The 26,021-nt window shown below is 47.7% G+C and overlaps 2 protein-coding genes across 4 annotated transcripts in view; one reads left to right on the top strand and one right to left on the bottom strand.

Moving 5' to 3' along the window:
* Window positions 1-295: 295 nt before the first annotated feature.
* ing1 (inhibitor of growth family, member 1) lies at window positions 296-6,229 on the bottom strand. The gene is made up of 2 exons (XM_070891425.1): window positions 5,792-6,229; window positions 296-1,505 (listed from the first exon to the last, which is right to left on the bottom strand). The coding sequence occupies exons 1-2, from the start codon at window positions 5,925-5,927 to the stop codon at window positions 811-813; spliced, it is 831 nt and encodes a 276-aa protein (XP_070747526.1). The 5' UTR covers window positions 5,928-6,229; the 3' UTR covers window positions 296-810.
* A 1,016-nt stretch (window positions 6,230-7,245) lies between these two features.
* cars2 (cysteinyl-tRNA synthetase 2, mitochondrial) overlaps window positions 7,246-26,021 on the top strand; it is a 144,570-nt gene continuing 125,794 nt past the window's right edge. For all 3 annotated transcript variants that reach the window (XR_011595645.1, XM_070891806.1, XM_070891804.1), the window contains exons 1-2: window positions 7,246-7,554; window positions 8,557-8,607. Coding sequence is in view for 2 of the 3 variants with exons in the window: in XM_070891806.1 (XP_070747907.1) it covers window positions 7,307-7,554; window positions 8,557-8,607 (299 nt within the window). In the remaining variant the exon portion in view is untranslated. The remainder of the gene's footprint in view (window positions 7,555-8,556; window positions 8,608-26,021) is intronic.

Below are 26,021 nucleotides of genomic sequence, written 5' to 3'. Positions count from 1 at the left end.
GAGCGCGAGAGGGAGAGGTAGAGAGAGAGAGAGAGAGAAAATCCGAACTACCTGCACAGGGAAAGCTATAGGTGTGAGTTCGCCGACTTCCAAACCTCTGGCGGGGAAAGTGCGGGAGATGGAGAGAGCAGGAAGCAGAGTAGATGAGAGTTTCGCCGCAGTGTGGATGGAGGAGCTGAAAGATGCAAAATGGATGGCACCACCACTCAGGATCGTTAGCTTCACCAGTGCTTTCAGCCACTGGACGAGGCAGAAATCACACACACAACTGCTAGGCATTTCATTTGTCGTTTTTTTTTATATATCACAGCTGTACAGTTTCTGTTAACAAGTTAACAATAAAATTATTTCTTACAATATGGTGAAATCCCTATGCTGATGAATCGTACACTATACATGAAAAGCTCGCACCTGTACATTTATACAGCGTCTGAGAAACTAAAAAAAAAAGTAGGTATTTCTGATAAATATTTTAATAAAACCAATTCCTCCTCTTTATTTTTTTTTGTCCTGGTAGGGATGAAATGTTGTTAATAAATGAACAATGACGTTTTTTTAATTTTCCCAGGAAGTGTGTTTTATTTTACAAAACAAAAGAAGTCCACGAGCTGGACACGAGACTTAAAAACCAGGGCCATTTTACTTCCCCTCGTTACTTGCAAAAAAAAATTAAAATAACTGGTGTCTAGAAGGAATGGCTCCTTTAAAAAGATACTCCAACTGTCCTTTCACCGAAAGAGGCAAACGTTTTAATAATAAATATACATGAATTTGTGTGGCTGTACAGATCGTGAAAGGCTGGTGTTTGAACTACCTGGTGTAAGCCCTTTCCTTTTTGGATTTCTCCAGCGCTTTGTCCATGGTTTTCTCATTCTCTCCCCTGCATTTGGGACAGTACCATTTGCCCTTGGGCTTGTGGTTGAGACTCACGCAGGAGAAGTGGAACCACTCGATGGGGCACTCGTCGTTGTCGCAGCCAATCATCTCCCCGTAGGAGACCTGGTTGCACAGGCAGTAAGTGGGCTCGTTGGGGTCAATGGGCAGGTCAGCGGGAGATGCTTCCCTCTCCGCCTTGGCTTTAGCTCTCTTCTTCTTCTTGGAGGTCTTGGCCTTTTTCTCCTTCGGCGTTCCTGCGCTGGCCTCCTCGTGGTCATGGTTGCTGGACGCGTTCTCCCGGTTCTCGTTGTTCCGCTGCCTCCTGGATCTCTTGGCACTGGGCTTCTCCACGGGCACCGTGCCCTCACTCCTGGACCTGTCCAGCGAGGACTTGTTGTTGGAGTCATTGCTCTCTGTGCAGTTTTCGAAGAGCTCAACGTGGCTGTCCACCTGCCGGCTTCGGTTCTCCACCATCTCCACCATCTGGTTCACAATCTGGATCTTCTCGTCGCCCAGCTCCTGGCTCCGGATCAGAGCCCGCTGGATGTAATGGAGGATCCGTCTGCGCTGAACCACATCAGTCTCCCTCTTGTGCTTCTCGTAATATTCATCCAGCTCCTTCAGGATGTCTGGAGAAAGAAAGAAAAAAAGACGCATTTATATAGCGCCTTTCACAACTACCGGACATCACAAAGCGCTTTACAGCCAATTAAGTACTTTTGAAGTGCAGTCACTGTTGTAATGTGGGAAATGTGGCAGCCAATTTGCGCACACCAAGCTCCCACAAACAGCAATGTAATAATGACCAGATAATCTGTTTACGTGATGTTGATTGAGGGATAAATATTGGCCAGGACACCGGGGATAACTCCCCTGCTCTTCTTCGAAATAGTGCCATGGGATCTTTTACGTCCACCTGAGAAAGCAGATGGGTTTAACGTCTCATCTGAAAAACGCCACCTCAGACAGTGTATAATAAATAAAAGACCAGCGAGTGAAACAACCTCAAAAAGTAATGTAACTTTTAATGTTGCCACCAACAACGTTCAAATGCAGACAGAGGGAATAATGAAAATCATCTCAATTCAACACATCTTCAGCAACTTGAAAAATGCCTCGTTAACAAGCTAGATTAATGATGGTTGAATAAAGCCACACCTCCACACATTTCTTAACTGGGCAGCCACTCTTAACAGAAAATCTCTAACATAGAGGAAGAATTTTCCTTCATATATAACAACTTGCATTTTTATAGGGCCTTTAACGTTGTAAAACTTCCAAGGGCACTTCACAGAAGTATTAAGACAAAACTTTTTATTAACTTTTAACACCGAACCACATAAGGTGAAATTAGGGCAGGTAACCAAAAACTTGGTCAAAAGAGGTAGGTTTTTAGGAGCGCCTTGAATAAGGAAAGAGAGATAGGGAGGCAGAGGGGGAATTCCAGAGTTTAGGGCCTTGCTAGCTGAAGGCACGGCCACTAATAGTGGGCCGATTATAATCAGGGATGCTCAAGAGGGCAGAATTAGAGGAGCGCAGACATCTCCGGGGATTGACTGGCACAAGAACCAAAAGCTGACATAAGAAAAACCTTTTTACGCAGCAAGTGGTTAAGATCTGGAATGCACTGCCCGAGAGGGTGGTGGAGGCAGATATCCTTCAAAAGGGAGTTGGATAAGTAACTGAAGGAAAATAATTTGCAGGGTTACGGGGAAAGTGCATGGGAATGGGACTAGCTGAGTGTTCAAACGGGCTCGATGGGCCGAATGGCCGCGTTTCGTGTTGATTCTTTGATGAAATAATTTGCCCAACTTAATGGAAAATGTTTTCAAAAGTGAGAACATGTAATCCTGTTTATTATCTATCATGAGTTCCAAATCACCCTATCAGTAAGTTCTGATTCAAAGACTCTAGTGCAAGGCTTGCGCTTTATTAGCAACTATGTCCAATCCTTAAACTTCATCTCGCAGGATTCTTAATCCCAATGTTCTGAAACTCCCCCCTCCAATAGGCAAGGATTTTGATGCTTCCTCTCTGTTGCATTGACTGCAGGGGTCCAGATACCTAGATCATTAAAATGTCATGAACAGATACAGAAAATAATCAAAAAGACTGATGTAATTTAAATAAGAACATAAGAAATAGGAGCAGGAGTAGGCCATTTGGCCCCTCGAACCTGCTCCGCCATTCAATAAGATCATGGACTCAGCTCCACTTCCCTTCCCGCTCCCCATAACCCTTTACTCCCTTATCGCCCAAAAATTTGTATCTCCGCCTTAAATATATTCAATGACCCAGCCTCCACAGCTCTCTGGGGCAGAGAATTCCACAGATTTACAACCCTGAGAGAAGAAATTTCTTCTCATCTCAGTTTTAAATGGGCGGTCCCTTATTTTAAGACTACGTCCCCTAGTTTTAGTTTCCCCTATAAGTGGAAATATCCTCTGTGCATCCACCTTGTCGAGGCCCGTATTATCTTATAAGTTTCAATAAGATCACCTCTTATTCTTCTGAACTCCAATGTGTATAGATCCAACCTACTCAACCTATCTTCATAAGTCAACCCCCTCATCTCCAGAATCAACCTAGTGAATCTTCTCTGAACGGCCTATCCTTCCTTAAATATGGACACCAAAATTTTACGCAATACTCCAGGTGTGGCCTCACCAATATCCTGAACAGTTGTAGCAGGACTTATCTGCTTTTATACTCTATCCCCCTTGCAATAAAGGCCAACATTCCATTTGCCTTCCTGATCACTTGCTCTATCTGCATACTAACTTTTTGTGTTTCATGCACAAGGACCCCCAGGTTCCTCTGTACTGCAGCACTTTGCAATTTTTCTACATTTAAATTATAATTTGCTTTAATATTATTTCTGCTAAAGTGGATAACCTCACATTTTCCCACATTATACTCCATCTGCCAAATTTTTGCCCACTCACTTAGGCTGTCTATATCCCTTTGCAGATTGTTTCTGTCCTCCTCACAATTTGCTTTCCCACCCATCTTTGTATCATCAGCAAACTTGGCTACATTACACTCGGTCTCTTCATCCAAGGCAGAGTACTAGAATGTAACGGGGTAGAAGTAATGCTACAGCTATACAAAGCCCTGGTTAGACCAACCTGGAGTACTGCAAGCAGTTCTGGGCACCACACCGTAGGAAGAAGAGGGAATAGTGTAAATTTACTGGAATAATACCTGAACTCCAAGGGTTAAGTTACGAGGAGAGATTACACAAACTAGGGTTGTATTCCCTAGAATTTAGAAGGTTAAGGGATGATCTCATCGAAGTTTTCGGTATATAAAGGGGAACTGTTAGGGTAGATAGATAGAGAGAAACTATTTCAACTGGTTGGGGATTCTAGGACTAGGGGGGCATAGTCTAAAAATTAGAGACAGATCTTTCAGGAGTGAAATTAGGAAGCACTTCTACGCACAAAGGGTGGTAGAAGTTTGGAACTCTCCTGCAAACGTGGCAATAGGTGCACAATCAATTAACTTTAAATTGGAGATTGATAACTTTCTGTTATTCAAAAGGTATTAAAGGATATGGGCCAAAGGCGGGTCTGACACTGAGAGATCAAGAAGACAAGGTCAGATACTGTGCATTAAAGTTGGAGCCCAAAAACACCATAGGAGGGAGGAAGAAAAGTGTTGACACCGAGTCTCCAACAAACTTTCTGACCGAGGGTTTGGAGATTTGGCAACAAAACTAAATGTATCCAATCCCATTTGCAAATGAGCCGGTCCTGTTTCCAGCGGCCCCTGCGCCTGATTTGGGGAGTTCTGAGCGGGGCCGTAGTCCTGGAGCGTGAACGAAGCCAGAAATTACGGAGTCTGAGCCTAAAATGGAGAAGAAACAGGCGGCGTAGGCGGGGCCTGTCGAGCCCGCCCCTTTGCCGGGATTGACAGGTCGCCCGCACAATCACCACTGGTGCCTCCGACAAACGGAGCGGCTGAGCCAATCAGGTGCGATGCCTGCGCTTCCGCGTATTAGCATACGTCCCGTCCCCTCCTTCAGTGACTGGCAGATAGAGCAGCCAATTAGAAGGCACGGCGCTAAGTTCCACCCCTTCTTCAGTCACTGGCAGGGAGCGCAACCAATCAGAAGGCGCGGCGCTACGTCCCGCCTCTTGCGTCAGTGACTGGCAGACATTACAGTCAATCAAGAGGCGCGTCGACGTGAACAAGGAAACGCGGCGGCCAATGAGCTGGGAGGAGGCGGGCCTATGCTAATACAGGACGGGGGCTATAAGAGAGCGAGCAGCACAGCGGCGGCGCTCCAGTCCGAGCGGGGCCTCTTGGAGGGAGGATAGTTACAATCAACCAATTCAGCCCGGGGCACCCCCGAAACTTTTACCGCCGCTCTGCCCGTAATCCTCTCGTTTTTGTTTTTCTCTCTTTCTCTACCCCCGGCCACCCGCGCGCACAATCACAGAGCCCGGCTCCAGCGGCCCCTTTACCCGACGAAGTCGCTGCTTCCCCCCGCGCCTTCACTCTCTTATGCCCCCGGGTGTGGGAGAGGGAGCGCTGGGCTCTCTGCTCCCTCCCAGTGGGTCATAGTTTATCCCCTTTTTAAAGCGGCTCCAGACACTGGGAAAGAAGGGAGATCCCAGGCAGGCCCCGCGGGCTCGGAAATAACAAGCTGAGCCACCGCCTCGCTGACCGGGAGAGCCGCCCGATCACTGCAGCCTGTTCCCCCCTACTCTACCCCCGGGCTCCCCTGTACACCAGCCCCCGGCTCTGCTTGCGCCGCACTCTCCCCTCTTTCTGTCAAAATGGCTGTGTTATAAAGCTGATCTTTTGTTCCGCCCCAGCACTGACGCTGCACTTCACCTCTCCCTCTGTGTGTGTGTGTGAGCACAAACTACAAGATGAATGATCCTGCAGCCTCCCCCGGGCTTCTTACCTTGGTATTTTGCATCGATTTCCCTCATCAGAGAGACGTTCCTCTGGAGATCGAAAGGCAGAGACTCGATGGAATCCAGATAGTCCTCCACATAGCTCACAACGTGTGTCTGCTCGCCGTTCGCAGGACTCAGCATCTTGCAAGCTACATTTGTTAATGTGTTGTGGGGGGGAAGGAGGGGAGGGGAAGGGAAAGACTGACTTTCTCTGCTACAAGTGCAAGCTTTGCACCTTCTACTGTTCTCACTCTTGATATTCTAACAATAAAATGCAGAGTGAGGAGACATAGATAAGGGGGGCTGCTGAGTGGGCAGGGCCCCCCGGGTGGAGCGGCGGCTCTGGCCGGCACAGTGCGATGCCAGCGCCGGGCTCTGGGCTCTGGATCCAGCGTGGACACTCCAGCCCGGGGAGAGACTCGGCCGTACCGCGCCTGCGCGCCGTGCTGCCCCGCCCCCTCGCCTCTCATTACCATAGCATTGCGACGTCGCCGCTCCACTTTCTTTTATTTCCAGCCAATTTTTTTCCCTTCCCGGACCTTTGTCCGCACTTTCCCTAAAAGTGGACGCGGCTGCGCTGTGGCCGATTTAAAAAAAAAATCTCCTTGCTCCCTCTCAATTTTCATCTTTTACTTAGTGATTGAAGTGTCGTTTTGCCCAATCACACCGCGTCCTAGGGAAAGTAATGACCAATCAGCGCTGTCGGGAGGTGGGATCTCATCTTTCATCTTGCCTTTTAGTGACTGGCGTGAAGAGTCGCCCAATCACAGCAGGCCTATGGGCTGGTTTCGACCAATGGGCTCTGCCGGAAGGCGGGACCCTGCGCTCTCCGGGCACTTCGGTCCCGCCCACCGAAAGATGGGTTGTCAACAGCCAGCTGCACGGGACTGCGCAGGCGCAGCTGTGGCAGCCGCTGGGAGTTGGAGTCCGGTGCCCCTTGACATGCCGAAACGGAAGCCCCCAGCGGGCAGCGCGCTGGCCGGGTTTGAAATTAGCGGGCGGGCGGTGGGGTTCGAAGGTTAGTGCTGGCAGTCACCTTCAGCTCAGTGACGGGGAGAAGGGGAGGCAGCGTTGCTATGGAGCTGCCCGTTGCTAGGCTGTTAGTAGACTTCCCAGGCCACAGCCGTCCGATTTATATTTCATCTCATGGTGGGCGGAGGGACTGCGGCCACCCCTCCAGCTTTCCCCACCCTCTCCATCTCCCAGTCCCGGGGCTGAGGCGGCAGCAACTCCCTGGGCAAGGCCTGGGGCCTCGGTGAGGCGGAAAGCCGTGACTGATGGCGTCTGCGGTGGGGGCGGGGTTATAGCTTGTGGAACTGGAGCATATTGGACAGGATGGGTGGGGCGGTGAGGGACGTTGTACGGTTGGGCAGGGGCGGAGCTTGTGTTGTGACGGGCGGGGCTAAGGTATGGTGGGCGGAGTCAGGTGGTTCCTCCAGCCTCTCCTCTCCCGGTGCCACCACTTCAGTGCAGGCTGCGGCCTTCTACCAGTGTGAGTGGCGCTCGATCCCGCTCTCAGGATGAGGAGACTGCTGACCAGCTGGAGCTTGGCCACACGGCGTCCGCTGAGCGGGAGGAAGTGCCTAGCCTGGGTTCCGGGCTCGGTGCCGCCGGGCGGTTGTGGTGTGAGGGATCAGTGGCGTCCCGCCGGATCGAGCAGCAGCGGCTGGCAGCAACCGAGGGGGCACCTCGCTGGCCTACGGGTCTACAACAGCCTGACGCGGAGCAAAGAGCCGCTGGTGCTCGCTGAGCCGGCCACTGCCTCCTGGTACAGCGCTCCTTAAATTACTCCCACCCCGCGGCCGCAAGCCCGCATCCCCGACCTGACTCAATGGGGCGCGCTCTCGGCTCCGTGGCAGAGGATCGTGGGGTTCAAGTCCCACTCCAGAGGCTCCGACAGTGCAGCGCTCCCTCAGTACCGCCCCTCCGACAGTGCAGCGCTCCCTCAGTACCGCCCCTCCGACAGTGCAGCGCTTCCTCAGTACCGCCCCTCCGACAGTGCAGCGCTCCCTCAATACTGCACTGGAGTGTCGGCCTGGATTATGTGCTTGAGTGTCTGGAGTGCGCATTGAGCCCACAACCTTCTGACTCAGTCAGGAAGGCTACCCACTGAGCTACGGCTGGTACCGATTTAGATTTTTCCGTTCATTTAGGCTTTTTCAAAATAGTTTATATATTTTTAGTAAGATTAAAGGCATTAAATGAATTAAATTGTGGAAGTAGGCAAGACGGTGTTTGCAGTGCCAGTAGCGAACGCATATTTTAGAGGAAACACTTTCTCGCTTAAAAGTTAAATTGTGAAGAAGTGTCAGGTGAGCGTTCAGGCTTTCGATGCCGGTTGAGGCGTCCCTTCTACAACAGAGGCGGCGTGTATAATGCAAATATCGTCCATTCACTTTCCTACAGGATAGTTCGGCATCAAGCAATTGTCGTCTTTCAGTTAATTTACAGTAAAACATTATTTTGTGATTAGCTTAACTGCCTTATTTAAAAGTTTTGCCTCAAAGTCGGGGAGATTTCCACTTGAGTTAAGTGGTGGATGAAGGTCAGGGAATGAGTGTCGAACACAATGTAAAAGGGATACCTGTAACTTGATGTTTATTTTAAGGATAGCAGACTATTTACAAGAGCATTTTTGAAAAAGATTAAAATAGTGAAGGTGGTTGGTGCTGAGATTATTTCTGTTCTGCAAACTAGGGATAATTAAAAAGTTTACACAAATATTCTGGTAAAGCTGTTCTCATGTCTTATTTTGTCTCTCTTTTGACAGGTATAGCTGTGGTCCTACAGTGTATGACCATGCTCATCTTGGGCATGCAAGGTAAATATTTTAAACTGCTGGTCAATGGGCAACGTATGATTGAAATTCAAATATTCCACTGCCAGGGAATTTAGTGAAGGGCAGGCAGAAAGTGTACTTAGTGGTGAAGTGAGCCAGTAGATTACAGGACCTGCCCTAGCTCATCTCCATCATCATCATCATCATCATCATTGGAAGTCCCTCGAAACGAGGATGACTTGTTTCCATGCCAAAAAGGGATGCGTTCATAGGTGCTTCAATGAAGGACCTAATATTTCAGGTCCTGAACTACATGTTGAAGGGTGGAAGGTGCCTGTGTGTGGATTTTTTTTAACGTGTGGTGACCGTTGCACACCAGCCACCACACGGGCTTGACAGCTAGGTCTTGGTACAGTGGCAAAGATTAACCAAGACGACTGGAGACCAGCTCTGCTGCACGGACCTAGTGCGCACACATCGCAATGTGGGCTGGCCCGTGGTGCTCCTGGGCCCTCGCCTCTTCTGGCCCCGAACCCGCACCTCTCCTGAGCCCCGATCACATCCCTCTACATTCTCTTGCTGCTCCTTCGCCCCGACCTTGTCACTCCTGCTGTACCTGCCCACACTCTAATCACACACCTGGACCTTGATGACGTCCCTCCTCGCAGCCATCGCCCTCCTGCACCAGCTCGTGCTGTACCTTGCAGTGGCGTGGCGCCACGCTGCCCATGGCCGCCACTCCTTTTATGGCCCCGACCTGCATTGTTGCATCTATCTTGTTGCTGGAACACAATCTATTCCCTTCATTATCTTATCAACCTCAGTCCGATCACCTAAGCCTCTGCTTCTCTAACGTGTAGAGTCCCAACTCTCAAGAAATAGGAGCAAGACTAGGCAATTTGATAACTAAGATTCTTTAAACTGGAATTTAAAAAAAAATTTGTTCCTGAGTTGTGGGCGTCGCTAGCCAGACCAGTATTTATTGCCCATCCCTAATTGCCCTTGAGAAGATGGTGGTGAGCCACCTTCTTGAACTGCTGCGGTCCATGTGGTAAAGGAACTCTCATGGTGCTGTTCGGGAGGCAGTTCCAGGATTTTGACCAGCAACTATGAAAGAATGGTGGTAGATTTCCAAGTCAGGATGGTGAGTGACTTATAAGGGAACTTGGAGGTGATGGTTCTCTCATTGCCTGCTGCCCTTGTCCTTCTAGGTGGTAGAGGTCGTGGGTTTGGGAGGTACTGTTGAAGAAGCCTTGGTAAGTTGCTGCAGTGCATCTTGTAGATGATTACACTGCAGCCACGGTGTGCTGGTGGTTAAGGGAGTGAATATTAAGGTGATGGATAGGGTGCCAATCAAGCAGGCTGCTTTGTCCTGGATGGTGTCTAGCTTCTTGAGTGTTGTTGGAGCTGCATTCATCCAGACACGTGGAGAGTATTCCATCACACTCAGAAATTTATAGCACGGAACGAGGCCATTTAGGACAATCGTGTTCGTGTCGACCATCAAAAGGCTATCCAGCCTAATCCCACTTTCCAGCTCTCGCTCTGTTGCCCTGCAGGGGGGCACTTGATCTAACGTTTATTTTGTTCCCCCCCAAAAGATTTGTAGCCCTGCAGGTTACAGCACTTCAAATGCACATCCAAGTACTTTTTAAATGTCGTGAGGGTTTCAGTGAATTCCAGACCCCCACAACCCTCTGGGTAAAGAAATTTCCCCTCTAAGCCTTCTACCAATTACTTTAAATTTATGCCCCCTGGTTGTTGACCCCTCTACTAAGGGAAATAGGCCCTTTCTATCCACTATATTTAGGCCCTTCATAATTTTATACAACTCAATGAAGTCTCCCCTCTGCCTCCTCTGTTCCAAGGAAAACAAAAACCCAGCCTATCCAATCTGTCCTCAGCTAAGATTCTCCACTCCTGGCAACATCCTCGTAAATCTCCTCTCTACGTTCTCCCGTGCAATCACATCCTTCCTGTAATGCGGTGACCAGAACTGTGCGCAGTACTCTAGCTGTGTCCTAACCAGTGTTTTATACAGTTCAAGCATAATTCCTCTCCCCGCTCTTGTATTCTATGCATCGGCTAATAAAGGCAAGCATTCTGTATGCCTTCTTAACCATCTTATCTATCTGGCCTTCTACCTTTAGGGATCTGTGGACATGCACTCCAAGGTCCCTTTGTTCCTCTACACTTCTCAGTGTCGTACCATTTTAATGTGTATTCCCTTTCCTTGTTAGCCCTCCCCAGATGCATTATCTCACACTACTCCGGTTTAAATTCCATTTGCCACTGTTCTGCCCACCTGACCAGTTGATTGATATCTTCCTGCAGTCTTCGGTTTTCTTCATTATCAACCACACAGCCGATTTTAGTATCATCTGCAAACTTGTTAATGATACCCCTTTTATTCAAGTCTTATCATAGGCGGTCCCTCGAACGAGGATGACTTGCTTCCACATGAGTTCACAGATGTTTCAATGAAGGACCGGATGTTCCAGTCCTGAACTCCAATTGAGGAGGTGGAAGATGCGTGCGCATGGATTTTTTTTTAACGTGTGGTAACCGTTGCACGTCAGCCACCGCAAGGCCTTTATCCAGTAGCGAGGATTAACCAGGGCGACTGGAGACCTGCTTTGCTGCACGGACCTAGTGGGTGCACACATTGCAGTGTGGGCAGGCCCATCCTGCCCCTGGGCCCTCTGCTCTTCTGGGCCCCGTACCCTCATTCGCTGCACCTCCGCCACAATCTCTCACCGCTCTTCTGCCATAAGCATTCGCTGCACCTCCGCCACGATCCCTCACCGCTCCTCCACACCAAACATTTGCCGGACCTCTGTCACGATCACCCACCAAATCTCAGCCACAATCCCTCATAGTGATCCCTCCGCCCTGATCACTTGCCGCAAGTCTGCCACAACCTTCCCACTCCTCTACTAGAGCCCCACCGATGCTCCTGCCCATGCTCCAAATGGCAATCTGGGTCCTGATGACGTCACCCAGTCGCCCACCTCGAAACCATCGTACGTTTGTGTCAGCTCGTGCTGGAAGCTGCAGTGGCATGCTCTTTTTATAGTCCCGACCTGCGGAGATGTTCTCACAGGTTGGTACGGCCACGATGTCCCAGGGCCCGGCACTCCAGCTCTTTTTGCAGCCCCGACCTGTGGAGATGGGCCATCCCGATCTGCGAGAGGACGAGGTGTCTAGTCTAGATCATTGATGTTTATCACAAAAAGCAAGGAACCAAGTACTGAGCCCTGCAGAAGACCACTGGAAACAGCCTTTCAGTCACAAAAACACCCATCAACCATTACCCTCTGCTTCCTGCCTTTGAACCAATTTGGGATCCAACATGCCACTTTGCCTCGGAACCCATGGGCTTTTACTTTCGTGACCAGTCTGCCATGTGGGACCTTATCAAAAGCCTTGCTGAAATCCATAAATGCACTCCCCTCATCGACCCTCCTTGTTACCACCTCAAAAAATTAAATCAAGTTAGTCAGGCATGACCTTACCTAAACAAATCCGTGCTGACTGTCCTTAATTAATCCGTGTCTTTCGAAATGAAGATTTATCCTGTCCTTCAGAATTTTTCCTATAATTTTCCCACCACTAAGATTAGGTTGACTGGCCTGTAATTACTCAGTCTATCCCTTTCTCCCTTCTTAAATAAAGGTATCACATTAGGAGACCTGGCTTGTGCTTGTCGATGGTGGTTTTGGAGAGTCAGGAGGTGAGACACGCGCCACAGTATTTATGTGGCTGGTCCGGCTAAGCTTCTGGTCAATGGTGACCCTCAGGATGTTGATGTTGGGAGATTCGGCAATGATAATGCCGTTGAATGTCAAGAGGCAGTGGCTAGACTTTCGCTTGTTAGAGATGGTTATTGCCTGGTACTTATGCAACGTTCATGCCACATCAGCCCAAACCTGAATGTCAGGCAGGTCTTGCTGCATGCGGCATGGACTGTTTCATTTTCTGAGGAGATGTGAATGGAATTGAACATTGCAATCATCAACAAATATCCCCACTTCTGACCTTATGATGGAGGGGAGGCCATTGATGAAGCAGCTGAAGATGATTGCGCCAAGCTCACTGTCCTGAGGAACTCCTGCAGCGATGTCCTGGCACTGAAATGATTGGCCCCCAACAACCACAACCATCTTCCTTTGTGCTAGGTATGACTCCAGCCAGTGGAGAATTAGTCCAGTGACACTCCTCTGCACCCTTTCCAAAGCTTCAATATCACCCACCATATGAGGAGACCAAAACTGGACACAATATTTCAAGTGCAGCCTGACTACGGTCTTGTACAAGGACAAAATAGTATGCCTCGATTATACTCAATTGTTCTATGGATACACCCAAATGCCCTTTTTGCTCTAGCTATCGCAATACGGCATTGCTCAAGTGTCTTTAAGGATGTATGCACGAGAATGCCAGATTTCTTTCTATCTCTACCATCTTTAATGCTTTTTCCTGAGGGGTATATGGATGTTGAACATTTGCCCTGCCCACATATATCGAAGTTATACATCATTTGCCAGTGATGAGCCCAATCTCCCAGCACATTAAGATCTGCCTGAAGCAGACGAGCACGTCTGCAGCCCTAACACTCGCACAGATCTTGGTATCATCTGAAAATTTGCAGATCTTGCCCTCAACATCTACATCCAGATCATCAATAAAAATAGTAAAGTCAAGTGGACCTAACACTGGACCCTGTGGGACATCACTGGTGACCTTTCTCCAAACAGATCTGAATCCATCTATAATTACCTTTCGCCTACATCCTTCCAGCCAGTCCTCAATCCAGCTCAATATATTACCAGTAATACCAGAGGTACCTGATCAAAAGCTTTTTGGAAATTTAAGTAGACACTATCGACTGTACTTCCTTCATCCTTCATCCACCAACTTTAACTTCAAAAAATACAATTAGATTTGTAAGACATGATATTTTTATGAAGCCATGTTGGGTGTCCCTAATATATGTGTTACTCTTTATCCAAACATTCATAGATTGAGACCCTCAAGCACCTTGCCTATTACTGATACAAAAGCAAAATAATGCAGATGCTGGAATCTGGAATAAAAACAGAAAATGCTGGCAATCTCGGCGGGTCAGGCAGCGTCTGTGGAGAAAAAGCAGAGTTAACGTTTCGGGTCGATGACCCTTTGTCAGAACTGGAGTGTGTTTGGAAAGAATGGATTTGTAAGCACAAAGGGGGAGGGGAAGATAGAAAAAAAGGGAAGGTCTGTGATAGGTTGGAAGACAGGAGTAATTAGAGAGACAAAAGGGATGATTGCCCAAATTCAAATGGTAATGTCAGGGTGCGGCGCTCCCTCGCTGCTGCCCCTCCAACACTGCTGCAGTGAAGACAAATGTAGGTCCCTTACAGTCAGAACCAGGTGAATTTATAATGGGGAACAAAGAAATGGCAGACCAATTGACCAAATACTTTGGTTCTATCTTCACTAAGGAACACACAAATAACCTTCCGGAAATACTAGGGGACTGAGGGTCTAGCGAGAAGGAGGACCTGAAGGAAGTCCTTATACGTCAGGAAATTGTGTTAGGGAAATTGATGGGATTGAAGGCCGATAAATCCCCAGGGCCTGATAGTCTGCATCCCAGAGTACTTAAGGAAGTGGCCCTAGAAATAATGGATGCATTGGTGATCATTTTCCAATAGTCTATCGACTCTGGATCAGTTCCTATGGACTGGAGGGTAGCTAATGTAACCCCACTTTTTTTTTAAAAAAAGGAGGGAGAGAGAAAACAGGGAATTACAGACCGGTTAGCCTGACATCGGTGGTGGGGAAAATGTTGGAATCAATTATTAAAGATGTAATAGCAGTGCATTTGGAAAGAAGTGACAGGAAAGGGAAATCATGCTTGACAAATCTTCTAGAATTTTTTGAGGATGTAACTAGTAGAGTGGACAAGGGAGAACCAGTGGATATGGTGTATTTTTGGACTTTCAAAAGGCTTTTGACAAGGTCCCACACATGAGATTAGTGTGTAAAATTAAAGCACATGGGATTGGGGGTAATGTACTGATGTGGATAGAGAACTGGTTGGCAGACAGGAAGCAAAGAGTTGGAATAAACAAGTCCTTTTCAGAATGGCAGTCAGTGACTAGTGGGCTACTGCAAGGTTCAGTGCTGGGACCCCAGCTATTTGCAATGTACATTAATGATTTAGACAAAGGAATTGAATGTAATATCACCAAGTTTGCAAATGACACTAAGCTGGGTGGTGTGAGCTGTGAGGAGGATGCTAAGAGGCTGCAGGGTGATTTGGACAGGTTAGGTGAGTAGGCAAATGCATAGCAGATGCAGTATAATGTAGATAAATGTGAGGTTATCCACTTTGGTGGCATAAACATGAAGGCAGAATATTATCTGAATGGTGACCGATTAGGAAAAGGGGAGGGAGGTGCAACGAGACCTGGGTGTCATGGTACATCAGTCATTGAAAGTTGGCATGCAGGTACAGCAGGTGGTGAAGAAGGCAAATGGCATGTTGGCCTTCATAGCGAGAGGATTTGAGTATAAGAGCAGGGAGGTGTTACTGCAGTTGTACAGGGCCTTGGTGAGCTCACACCTTGAATATTGTGTACAGTTTTGGTGGTCTAATCTGAGGAAGGACAGTCTTGCTATTGAGGGAGTGCAGCGAAGGTTCACCAAACTGATTCCTGGGCTGGCAGGACTGACATATGAAGGAAGACTGGATCGACTAGGCTTATATTCACTGAAATTTAGAAGAATGAGAGGGGATCTCATAGAAACATATCAAATTCTGACGGGATTGGACAGGTTAGATGCAGGAAGAATGTTCCCGATGTTGGGGAAGTCCCGAACCAGGGAACACAGTCTAAGGATAAGGGGTTTAGGACCGAGATGAGGAGAAACTTCTTCACTCAGAGAATTGTGAACCTGTGGAATTCTCAACCACGGAAAGTTGTTGAGGCCAGTTCGTTAGATATATTCAAAAGGGAGTTAGATGTGGCCCTTGCGGCTAAAGGGATCAAGGGGTATGGAAAGAAGGCAGGAATGGGGTACTGAAGTTGCATGATCAGCCATGATTGTATTGAATGGTGGTGCAGGCTCCAAGGGCTGAATGGCGTACTCCTGCACCTATTTTCTATGTTTCTATGTTCCTCGCTACTGCCCCTCCGACAGTGCGGTGCTCCCTCACTACTGCCCCTCCGACAATGCGGTGCTCCCTCGCTACTGCCCCTCCGACAGTGCAGCGCTCCCTCGGTTATGTTCAGAATAAGTCCACAAAAACTGTTGTGACCTTGGTCTCTTTAATGTAACTCCAGAGTGAGGAAGCAGCATAGTAGATTGCCTTTTATACCTGCTTGCCCAGGGTGTGCAGGTAACCCTTAGGTCTCCCACAGGCATGCCCCCTGGTGGCAAGTCTTACACATTGGTAAAGTTTGCATCACTGCCCCCCCCCCCGCCCAAAGTCTTTTCAAGTTATCAAGTTTAGGCAATCCAGGGCTCTGTTCCCGGGTTGATCGCCTGAGTTGAAGTGCTGGCATGGGTGAGTCGGTTGGATCATTGCTGTGCTGCGGTGTGGCTGGTCTGATCGGACTGTCTGGTATGGTGGGTTCATCCTTGTGGTTGACCGTGAGGTCGATTGCTGGTTGGGTGTGTGGGTGGATCAATGATGGTAATGTCCTCTTCAAACTGTTCTTGGTTGTCAGTGAATTGCACTTTGGTCTGATCCAAGTGTTTTCTGTACGTTTGTCCATTCAAACGTTTGACAACAAACACTTTTCCCCCTCCTTGGCTAAGACAGTGCCAGCAACCCATTTGCGACCATGGCCGTAATTAAAAACAAACACGGTCATTAACCTCAATGTGACGCGATACCGCCGCGCAATCGTGGTACACGTTATGCCGGTGACACCGGGTTTCTACATGATCATTGAGATCCAGATGGATTAAGGAGAGCCTGGTTTTGAGTGCTCTCCTCTTTAGCAATTCTGCAGGGGGAACCCCAGTACGCAAGTGGGGTCGCGTACGGTAGCTGAGCAGAATCTGAGATAATTGGGTCTGCAGGGAACCGTCCGTCATGTGTTTCAGGCTCTGCTTGATAGTTTGGACTGCCCGTTCCACTTGACCATTGGATGCGGGCTTAAACGGGGCAGACCTGACATGCTTGATGCCATTGCGGGTCATGAACTCATTGAATTCCGAGCTGGTGAAACATGGTCCATTGTCACTAACGAGGACGTCAGGCAAACCATGGGTGGCGAACATGGCCCGGAGGCTTTCAATGGTGGCAATGGACGTGCATGCCGATATTATTATACATTCAATCCATTTAGAGTAAGCGTCCACTGCTGCGAGGAACATCTTTCCTAGAAAGGGGCCAGCGAAGTCTACATGGACCCTGGACCACGGTTTGGAGGGCCATGACCACAGACTCAGTGGGGCCTCCCTTGGTGCATTGATCAAGTGTTGCATTGGTGTACGCATGACTCCAATTCCGAGTCAATGCCGGGCCACCAAATATGCGACCTGGCGATAGCCTTCATCATGACTAGGCCTGGATTGGGTACTGTGAAGGTCGCGTATAAACGTTTCCGTGCCTTTTTTTGGCAAAATTACACAATTTCCCCCATAGGAGGCAGTCTGAATGGATGGACATTTCGTCCTTGCCTCGATGGAATGGCTTAATTTCGTCTTACATTTCCCCGGGAATCGCCAACCAGCTCTCATTGAGGATGTAGCTTTTTACTGGCTGGTCCGGGTCCTGATCTGGTGGGTCGTGACGGGTGACCCCTCGCTCTCAAAAGCATCCATAACAAGAAGCAAGTCTGCAAGTTGCGCCATTTCCACCTCTGCAATGGTAGCCAACTGAGGGCATTGGCACAGTTCTCAGTGCCTGGTCTGTGGTGGATTATATAATCATACGCAAATAACGTTAGTGCCCATCTTTGGATGCGGGACGTAGCATTGGTATTAATACCTTTGCTTTCTGAGAACAGCGAAATGAGCGGCTTGTGATCTGTTTCGAGCTCGAACCGGAGTCCAAATAGGTATTGGTGCATTTTCTTAACCCCGTATACACATTCTAATGCTTCTATCTCAACCATACTGTAGGCTCTTTCAGCCTTGAATAAACTTCTGGACGCATATGCAACCCCGGTTGCAGTTTGCCTGACACATTGGCTTGCTGTAACACACAACCGACCCCGTACGAAGATGCATCATAAGCTAGTACTAAACGTTTACATGGGTCATACAATACAAGTAACTTGTTATTAAAGGCTGTCTCTTGAGATTTAGCCCAAACCCAGTTGTCACCCTTGCGTAGCAATAAATGCAAAGGTTCCAGCAAAGTGATCAACGCCGGTAGAAAGTTACCAAAATATTTGAGGAATGAACGCAGCTCTGTCACATTCTGTGGTCTGGGTGCATTCTTGATGCCTCCATCTTGGAGTCCGTGGGTCTGATGCCGTCCGCCGCAATCTTTCTCCCCAGAAATTCAACCTCTGGCGCCAGGCAAACACGCTTGGAGCGTTTCAACCTGAATCCCTCTGTCCAGTCGATTTAGAACCTCTTCCAGGTTGTGCCAGTGTTCGGTGGTGTTGCAACCAGCAATCGGGATTGAAACACCACGGTGCGCGGAACCGATTTCAGCAACCTAACCATGTTCCTCTGGAAGATGGCCGCAGCCGAGCGAATCCCAAAGGCCCATCTGTAGTATATGAACAGTCCTTTGTGCGTGTTGATGCACATCAATTTTTTTTGCTGGTTCTGCTAGCTCCTGTCTGTGTCATGTAAGCAGAGGTTAGATCGAGCTTGGTGAACTACTCTCTTTTCCTCCCCCCCCCCCCCCCCCCCCCTTCCCCCAGCCAGCGTTGCAAACAGGTCATCCGCTTTGAGTAGTGGGTACTGGTCCTGTAACAAGACTCGGTTGATCGTTACCTTGAAGACCCCACAGATTCTGACCATCCCATCGCTTTTCAACATCTGAACAATTGTTGAACTCGACTGGCGACATGATCCCCTCTCATTGAAGTCTGTCCAGCTTGATCTCGACTTTCTTTAGCATGATGTATGGAACTGCTCGGGCCTTGTGATGAACAGGTCGTGCATCAGGGACGAGATGGATCTGCACTTTGGCACCTGTGAAGTTGCTGATGCCTGGCTCGAATAATGACAGAAATTTGTTTAGCACGAAGCGACATTCACCGAAGACAATGCTTTGATGTCGTCCCAGTTCCATTGAATCTTTCCGAGCCAGCTCCTGCCAAACAGCATTGGGCCATCGCCTGGTACAATCCACAGTGGCAAATCATGCACAGCTCCATCGTACAATACCTTCACTGCCGCACTGCCAATGACTGGTATAAGCTCTTTGGTGTAAGTGCGCAGCTTGGTGTGGATCGGGCTTAGTTTTGGCCTTTGTGCCTTGTTGCCCCACAGTTTCTCAAAAGCCTTCTGGCTCATAATTGACTGACTCGCCCCCGTGTCCAATTCCATGGAAACTGGAATGCCGTTTAATTTGACTTTACATTGATTTTGGTGGTGAAGGTGTGTACCCCATACACTTCCTCTTCAGCCTCGGGTTGAGTTGCCTCTGTTACTCGTTCAGCGTGATCCATGCCGGATCGGTCATCTTCTGCCAACTCTGCCATGTGGTGAGTCGCAGTACGTTTATACATTCGCTGGAGGTGTGCCCCATTCTTTCGCAGCCTTTGCACACGTAGTGCTTGAATCGACATTGATGGGCTCGATGATTACCCCCGCAGAGCCAACACAGTGTTAATGGATTTGCATTCACGCCCCACAGTGGATATCCTAGTTCTGGCCTCTGCAGGCGTGTAGTCCCTGTCATGTACAGTTCTGCCTGCTGAAGGTGTTATTTTATGCACAGTACTGTCCGGTGAGCTTCGATGTTGCAAAGATAGCTGTTTAGTGTTATCGTTCGTGGATATGAAAGCCTGGGCTATCGTGATGGCCTTGCCAGATAATAGGGATTCGTCAAACAGCAGTTTGCCACTTGGTGGCTGATTCCAAGACGAAAAAGTCCTGTAACATTTCCCCCCAAAATCCAGCAAATACGCACTGTCCCACAAGGCGTCTTAGGTCGACAACATAGCTTGTCACATCCTGGCCCTCAGAGCGATGGTTCGTATAAAAGCGATACCTGACCATTAGGATGCTCTCCTTTCGGCTTGAGGTGTTCCCGAACCAAAATGCACAACTCTTCATATGTCTTCTCCGTTGGTTTCGTCGGTGCTAGCAGATTTTTAATGAGGCCATATATCGTGGACCCACAAACGGTGAGATTCGTCCTGCGCTTGACCACTGTCTCTTCCGTATACAGCTCATTGGCCACGGAGTACTGGTCAAGACGCTCAATGAAGGCTTCCGAATCATCACCCTCAACAAATCTCTCAAGAATACCAATGGCAATCATAACCACGTGAAAGTTTATGATCTGTTACTGGTCGCCGCTTGTTATGTTCAGAATGACGTCACAAGACTGTATGCTGTAAGCTCAAACTGTTGTGACCTTGGTCACTTCTATATTCAAGAGGAAGTTAGATATGGCCCTTAAGGCTAAAAGGATCAAGGGGTATGGCGAGAAAGCAGGGAAGGGGTACTGAGGTGAATGATCAGCCATGATCTTATTGAATGGTGGTGCAGGCTCGAAGGGCCGAATGGCCTACTCCATCTAATTTCTATGTTCTATGTTTCTAATGTAACTCCAGAGTGAGGAAGCGGCATGGTATACTGCCTTTTATACCTGCTTGCCCAGGGTATGCAGGTGACCCTTGGGTCTCCCACAGGTGCTCCCCCTGGTGGCAAGTCTTACACATTTTAAGTTTACATGCATAACACCCTCGATTCTGCTCCTCCGACTGGGCAGCCCTCCCTCGGTACTGCCCTTTCGACTATGCAGCCCTCCCTCAGTATTGTACTGGGTGTGTCGGCCTCGATTTTTGTGCTCGTGTCTCGGAAGTTGAACTTTGAACCCATAACTTTCTGACTCCAGCAAGTGTGCTGACCAATGAGCCATTGGCGAAATCGGTGGGTTACGGAATTCAGGAATTAATTTATTAAATAAGCCACTTGTAGTCAAGAATTAAAAGTGGCCATTGCAGAGTCATGTCATGCTCTTCACTTCGAGACAGCATGAAACATAGAAAATAGATGCAGGAGTAGGCCATTTGGCCCTTCGAGCCTGCACCACCATTCAATAAGATCATGGTTGATCACTCCCTCAGTACCCTTTTCCTGCTTTCTCTCCATACCCCTTGATCCCTTTAGCCGTAAGGGCCATATCTAACTTCCTCTTGAATATATCCAATGAACTGGCATCAACAACTCTGCGGCAGGGAATTTCACAGGTTAACAACTCTGAATGAAGAAGTTTCTCCTCATCTCAGTCCTAAATGCCCTACCCCTTATCCTAAGACTGTGTCCCCTGGTTCTGGACTTCCCCAACATCGGGAACATTCTTCCCGCATTTAACATGTCAGGTCCCGTCAGAATCTTGCACGTTTCTATGAGATCCCCTCTCATCCTTCTAAACTCGAGTGAATAAAGGCCCAGTTGATCTAGTCTCTCCTCATGTCAGTCCAGCCATCCCTGGAATTAGTCTGGTGAACCTTTGCTGCACTCCCTCAATAACAATAACATCCTTCCTCAGATTAGGAAACCAAAACTGAACATAATATTCCAGGTGAGGCCTCACTAAGGCCCTGTACAACTGCAGTAAGACCTCCCTGCTCCTATACTCAAATCCCCTAACTATGAAGGCCAACATACCATTTGCCGCCTTCACCGCCTGTTGCACCTGCATGCCAACCTTCAATGACTGATGAACCATGACACCCAGGTCTCATTGCACCTCCCCTTTTCCTAATCTGCCACAATTCAGTTAATATTCTGCCTTCGTGTTTTTGCCCCCAAAATGGATAACCTCACATTTATCCACATTATACTGCATCTGCCATACATTTGCCCACTCACCTAACCTGTCTAAGTCACCCTGCAGCCTCTTAGCGTCCCCCCTCACAGCTCTCACCGCCACCCAGTTTAGTGTCATCTGCAAACTTGGAGATATTACATTCCATTCCTTTATCCAAATCATTAATGTATATTGTAAAGAGCTGGAGTCCCAGCACTGAGCCTTGCAGCACTCCACTAGTCACTGCCTGCCATTCTGAAAAGGACCCATTTATCCCGACTGTGCTTCCTGTCTGCCAACCAGTTCTCTATCCACGTCAGTACATTACCCCCAGTACCATGCGCTTTGACTTTGCACACCAATCTCTTGTGCGGGACCTTGTCAAAAGCCTTTTGAAAGTCCAAATACACCACATCCACTGGTTCTTCCTTGTCCACTCTGCTAGTTACATCCTCAAAAAAAATTCCAGAAGATTCGTCAAGCACGATTTCCCTTTCATAAATCCATGCTGACGTGGCCCGATCCTGTCACTGCTTTCCAAATGCGCTGCTATTTCATCCTTAATGATTGATTCTAACATTTTCCCCACTACTGATGACAGGCTAACCGGTCTATAATTACCTGTTTTCTCGCTCCCTTCTTTTTTAAAAAGTGGTGTTACATTAGCTACCCACCAGTCCATAGGAACTGATCCAGAGTCGATAGACTGTTGGAAAATGATCACCAATGCATCCACTATTTTTAGGGCCACTTAAGTATTCTGGGATGCAGACTTATCAGGCCCTGGGGATTTATCAGCCTTCAATCTCATCAATTTCCCTAACACACTTTCCCGCCTAATAAGGATATCCTTCAGTTCCTCCTTCTCACTCGACCACTGTCCCTTAGTACATTCGTAAGGTTATTTGTGTCTTCCTTCGTATTTGTTCAATTGGTCTGCCATTTCTTTGTTCCCCATTATAAATTCATCTGAATCCAACTGCAAGGGACCTACATTTGTCTTCACTAATCTTTTTCTCTTCACATATTTATAGAAGCTTTTGCAGTCAGTTTTTATGTTCCCTGCAAGCTTCCTGTCGTCCTCTATTTTCCCCCTCTTAATTAAACCCTTAGTCCTCCTCTGTTGAATTCTAAATTTCTCCCAGTCCTCAGGTTTGTTACTTTTTCTAGCCAATTTATATGTCTCTTCCTTGGATTTAACACTATCCTTAATTTCTTTTTATTAGCCACGGTTGAGCCACCTTCCCCGTTTTATTTTTACTCCAAACAGGGATGTACAATTGCTGAAGTTCATCCATGTGATCTTTAAATGTTTGCCATTGCTTATCCACCGTCAACCCTTTAAGTATCCTTTGCCAGTCTATTCCAGCCAATTCACGCCTCAAACCATCGAAGTTACCGTTCCTTAAGTTCAGGACCGTGGTTTCCGAATTAACTGTGTCACTCTCCATCTTAATAAAGAATTCTACCATATTATGGTCACTCTTCCCCAAGTGGTGCGCACAACAAGATTGCTAATTAGTCCTTTCTCGTTACACATCACCCAGTCTAGGATGGCCAGCTCTCTAGTTGGTTCCTCGACATATTGGTCGATAAAAGCATCCCTAATACACTACCAGTTTGATTAGCCCAATATGTAGATTAAAGTCGCCCATGATAACTGCTGTACATTTATTGCACAGATCCCTTATTTCTTGTTTGATGTTGTCCCAACCTCACTACTACTGTTTTGTGGTCTGTACATAACAAGCAGTGGAAGAAGTCGTGGACTAATTAACAGTCTGACGTGAATATTCCTTCAATGGCTGTAACCACCTTTATACCAGCCGATAGAGAGATTAGTCATGTATGACGTGAAGATTTTATGACCTCTCGCAACCCCATATGATGAGAGGAGGGCACCCACAACCACCGGTTGATGCCGGAAATGAGCTCCAGTCTCCACCTGCTGGGACTGTCTGGAGTGGGGTTCGAACCCTGCACCTTCTAACTCTGAGCAATGGGAAGTTTACTAAGCTTAATGGCTTGCTCCAGTGTATCTGGTGAAATAAAGTAAATAAACTGCCACGGCAAAGATGAATATTTGTCAGGATCCTGTTGTACTTCAAAAAAGGCTATCAAATCTTTTAAATCCATCTGAACAGATGGGACTATGATTTAATGTCCTATCCGAAAGACGGCACCTCCGACAGTGCAGCGATCCCTCAGTACTGCCTCTCCGACAGTGTAGCGCTCCCTCAGTACTGCACTGCGAGTGTCAGCCTAGATTTTGTGCTCATATCTCTGGAGTGGGACTAGAATCCAATCCTGATAGTCGAGCCACAGCTGACAGAAATTTACTAATTAAATAAAAGCAATGACCATTCAATATAACTGCTTTCTCCAAAATGTAGAAGATTGAATAACAGCATCGATCATTTAATTCAAAGGGCTTTCCCCCAATATTTATTAAATAAATGGCGACTGCTGTTATATTTAATTAATGGGTTCCCCAAAACGAACTAATGAATAAAAAGCAGTTGTTTGTTAGCAGGTAGGTAAGCCACTTAGCAGCAGTGGAAACAACTTGTGAATCTGTTAATTAAATTAAAAAATAAGAAACGGCCACTGGGTTCTCGCCATCAATTAATAAATAAAAGATCCTGCAGACTGGTAAATGCAATAAAACCTTTTTGCTTCTTCGGACAAAGTTTAAAAGGACCATTCGGCCCATCCTGCCTGTGCTGGCTTTTTGAGGTCAGATGGGCAGAACAATGGCAAATGGAATTTTGGGAGAGCTAACAAGGAAAGGGAATACATATTAAATGGTAGGATACTGAGCAGTGTAGAGGAATAAAGGGACCTTGGAGTGCATGTCCACAGACCCCTGAAAGTAACAGGCCAGGTGGATAAGGTGGTCAAGAAGGCATACGGAATGCTTGCTTTTATTAGCCGAGGCATAGAATACGTGAGCAGGGGGGGTTATGCTTCAACTGTATAATACACTAGTTAGGCCACAGCTGGAGTACTGTGTGCAGATCTGGTCACCGCATTACAGAAAGGACGTGATTGAACTGGAGAAGGTATAGAGGAGATTTACGAGGATGTTGCCGAGAGTGGACAATGTAAGCTATTAGGACCGATTTGAAAGGCTGTTTTCATTGGAACTGAGGAGGCTGAGGGGAGACCTCATTGAGGTGTATAAAATTATGCGGGGCCTAGATATAGAAGATAGAAAGGGCCTATTTCCCTTAACTGAGGGGGCATACATTTTAAGTAATTGGTAGAAGGTTTAGAGAGAATTTGAGGGGAAATTTCTTCATGCAGAGGGTTGTGGGGGTCTGGAACTCACAGCCGGAAAGGGTGGTAGAGGCAGAAACCCTCACCACATTTAAAAAGTACTTGGATGTGCACCTGAAGTGCCGTAACTGGCAGGGTTACGGACCTAGAGCTGCAAAGTGGTAGGCTGGATAGCCTCTTGTTGGCCGGCATGGACACGATGGGCCGAAATGGCCTCCTTATGTGCTGTAAACTTCTATGATTCTATCCAATTAGTCCCATTCTCGCTGCCCTTTCCCCATAGCCCTGAAAAATTTCCCTTTGAAGTATTTATCCAATTCCCTTTTAAAAGACGCTATTAAATCTGATTTCAGGCAGTGCATTCCAGATCATAACAAGTCGGTGTGTTTATAAAAAAAAAAAAATTCTCATCTTCCTTCTGGTTCTTTTATCACTTATCTAAATCTGTACCCTCTGGTTACCGACCCTCCTGCCACTGGAAATAGTTTTTTTTCTATCTACCCTATAAAACCCTTCATAAAAGAAGAAGTATAGAAAAAGAGCTTTAAAGTCTTTCAGTGTTGCAGTTGGTCTCATGGGCAGGATAGACCAATGAGAAGTTACAATATTAAGGGTGAGGGAAACAGTTGAAAAGTGTCAACAGTTGAGGAAGGACGTCTGATGAAAACTGCTGACTCCCAGATGTGATACAATAGGGACACAAGAAGTAGGGGTGACGAAAGCATCTGCATGCAAGACATGACTGTACCAGTCGATCTTGTGTGGTGTTGCACACAGGAATACGAGACTAAGTGAAGTGTTCAGGTCAAGTGAGATTAGAGGGTGGAGGATAATTAGATCCAGGAGGGGGTTGGGATGGGGGAGAGAGAGAGAGAAGGAGGAGGAGGATGATGATGATGTGGGAATGTCGGAAGGGGACTGGAGTATGTGGGAGCAAAGGCTGAGACAGTACATCACTTGTATGGGGAATTCCTTTCCTCTTTTTGCATCCTCTCCCTTCACCAAGCAGAGCTTCAATTCAGCAGCAGTGTGGGGAGCATTGCAGTGATCTCCACTTCCTTCCTGCAGGGGTGGATTTCCTTCCCCAATGGTGGTGGTGGGGGGTGGGGTGGCCGCAGGGTGGGGCAGTCCCCTTGGCTCTCTTTCCTCTTGCGAGATAGTGTTGGCCAGAGGGCCCGTTTGCTGCTGTATGGGTTGGGATTGGGCAATGGGATGCAGACCCCACTTCAAC

This window comes from Pristiophorus japonicus, chromosome 10 (assembly GCF_044704955.1).
Source record: "Pristiophorus japonicus isolate sPriJap1 chromosome 10, sPriJap1.hap1, whole genome shotgun sequence".
Taxonomy (NCBI): domain Eukaryota; kingdom Metazoa; phylum Chordata; class Chondrichthyes; family Pristiophoridae; genus Pristiophorus; species Pristiophorus japonicus.
Note: the sequence above shows the minus strand (reverse complement) of the source record. Positions and strands in the feature narration are given on the sequence as shown.

Coding starts and splice junctions, on each gene's coding strand:
- ing1 (XM_070891425.1), bottom strand. CDS start 5,927: ATGCTGAGTCCTGCGAACGGCGAGCAGACACACGTTGTGAGCTATGTG. Junction 1,506..5,791: donor AATCGATGCAAAATACCAAG/GTAAGAAGCCCG, acceptor TTCTTTCTCCAG/ACATCCTGAAGGAGCTGGAT.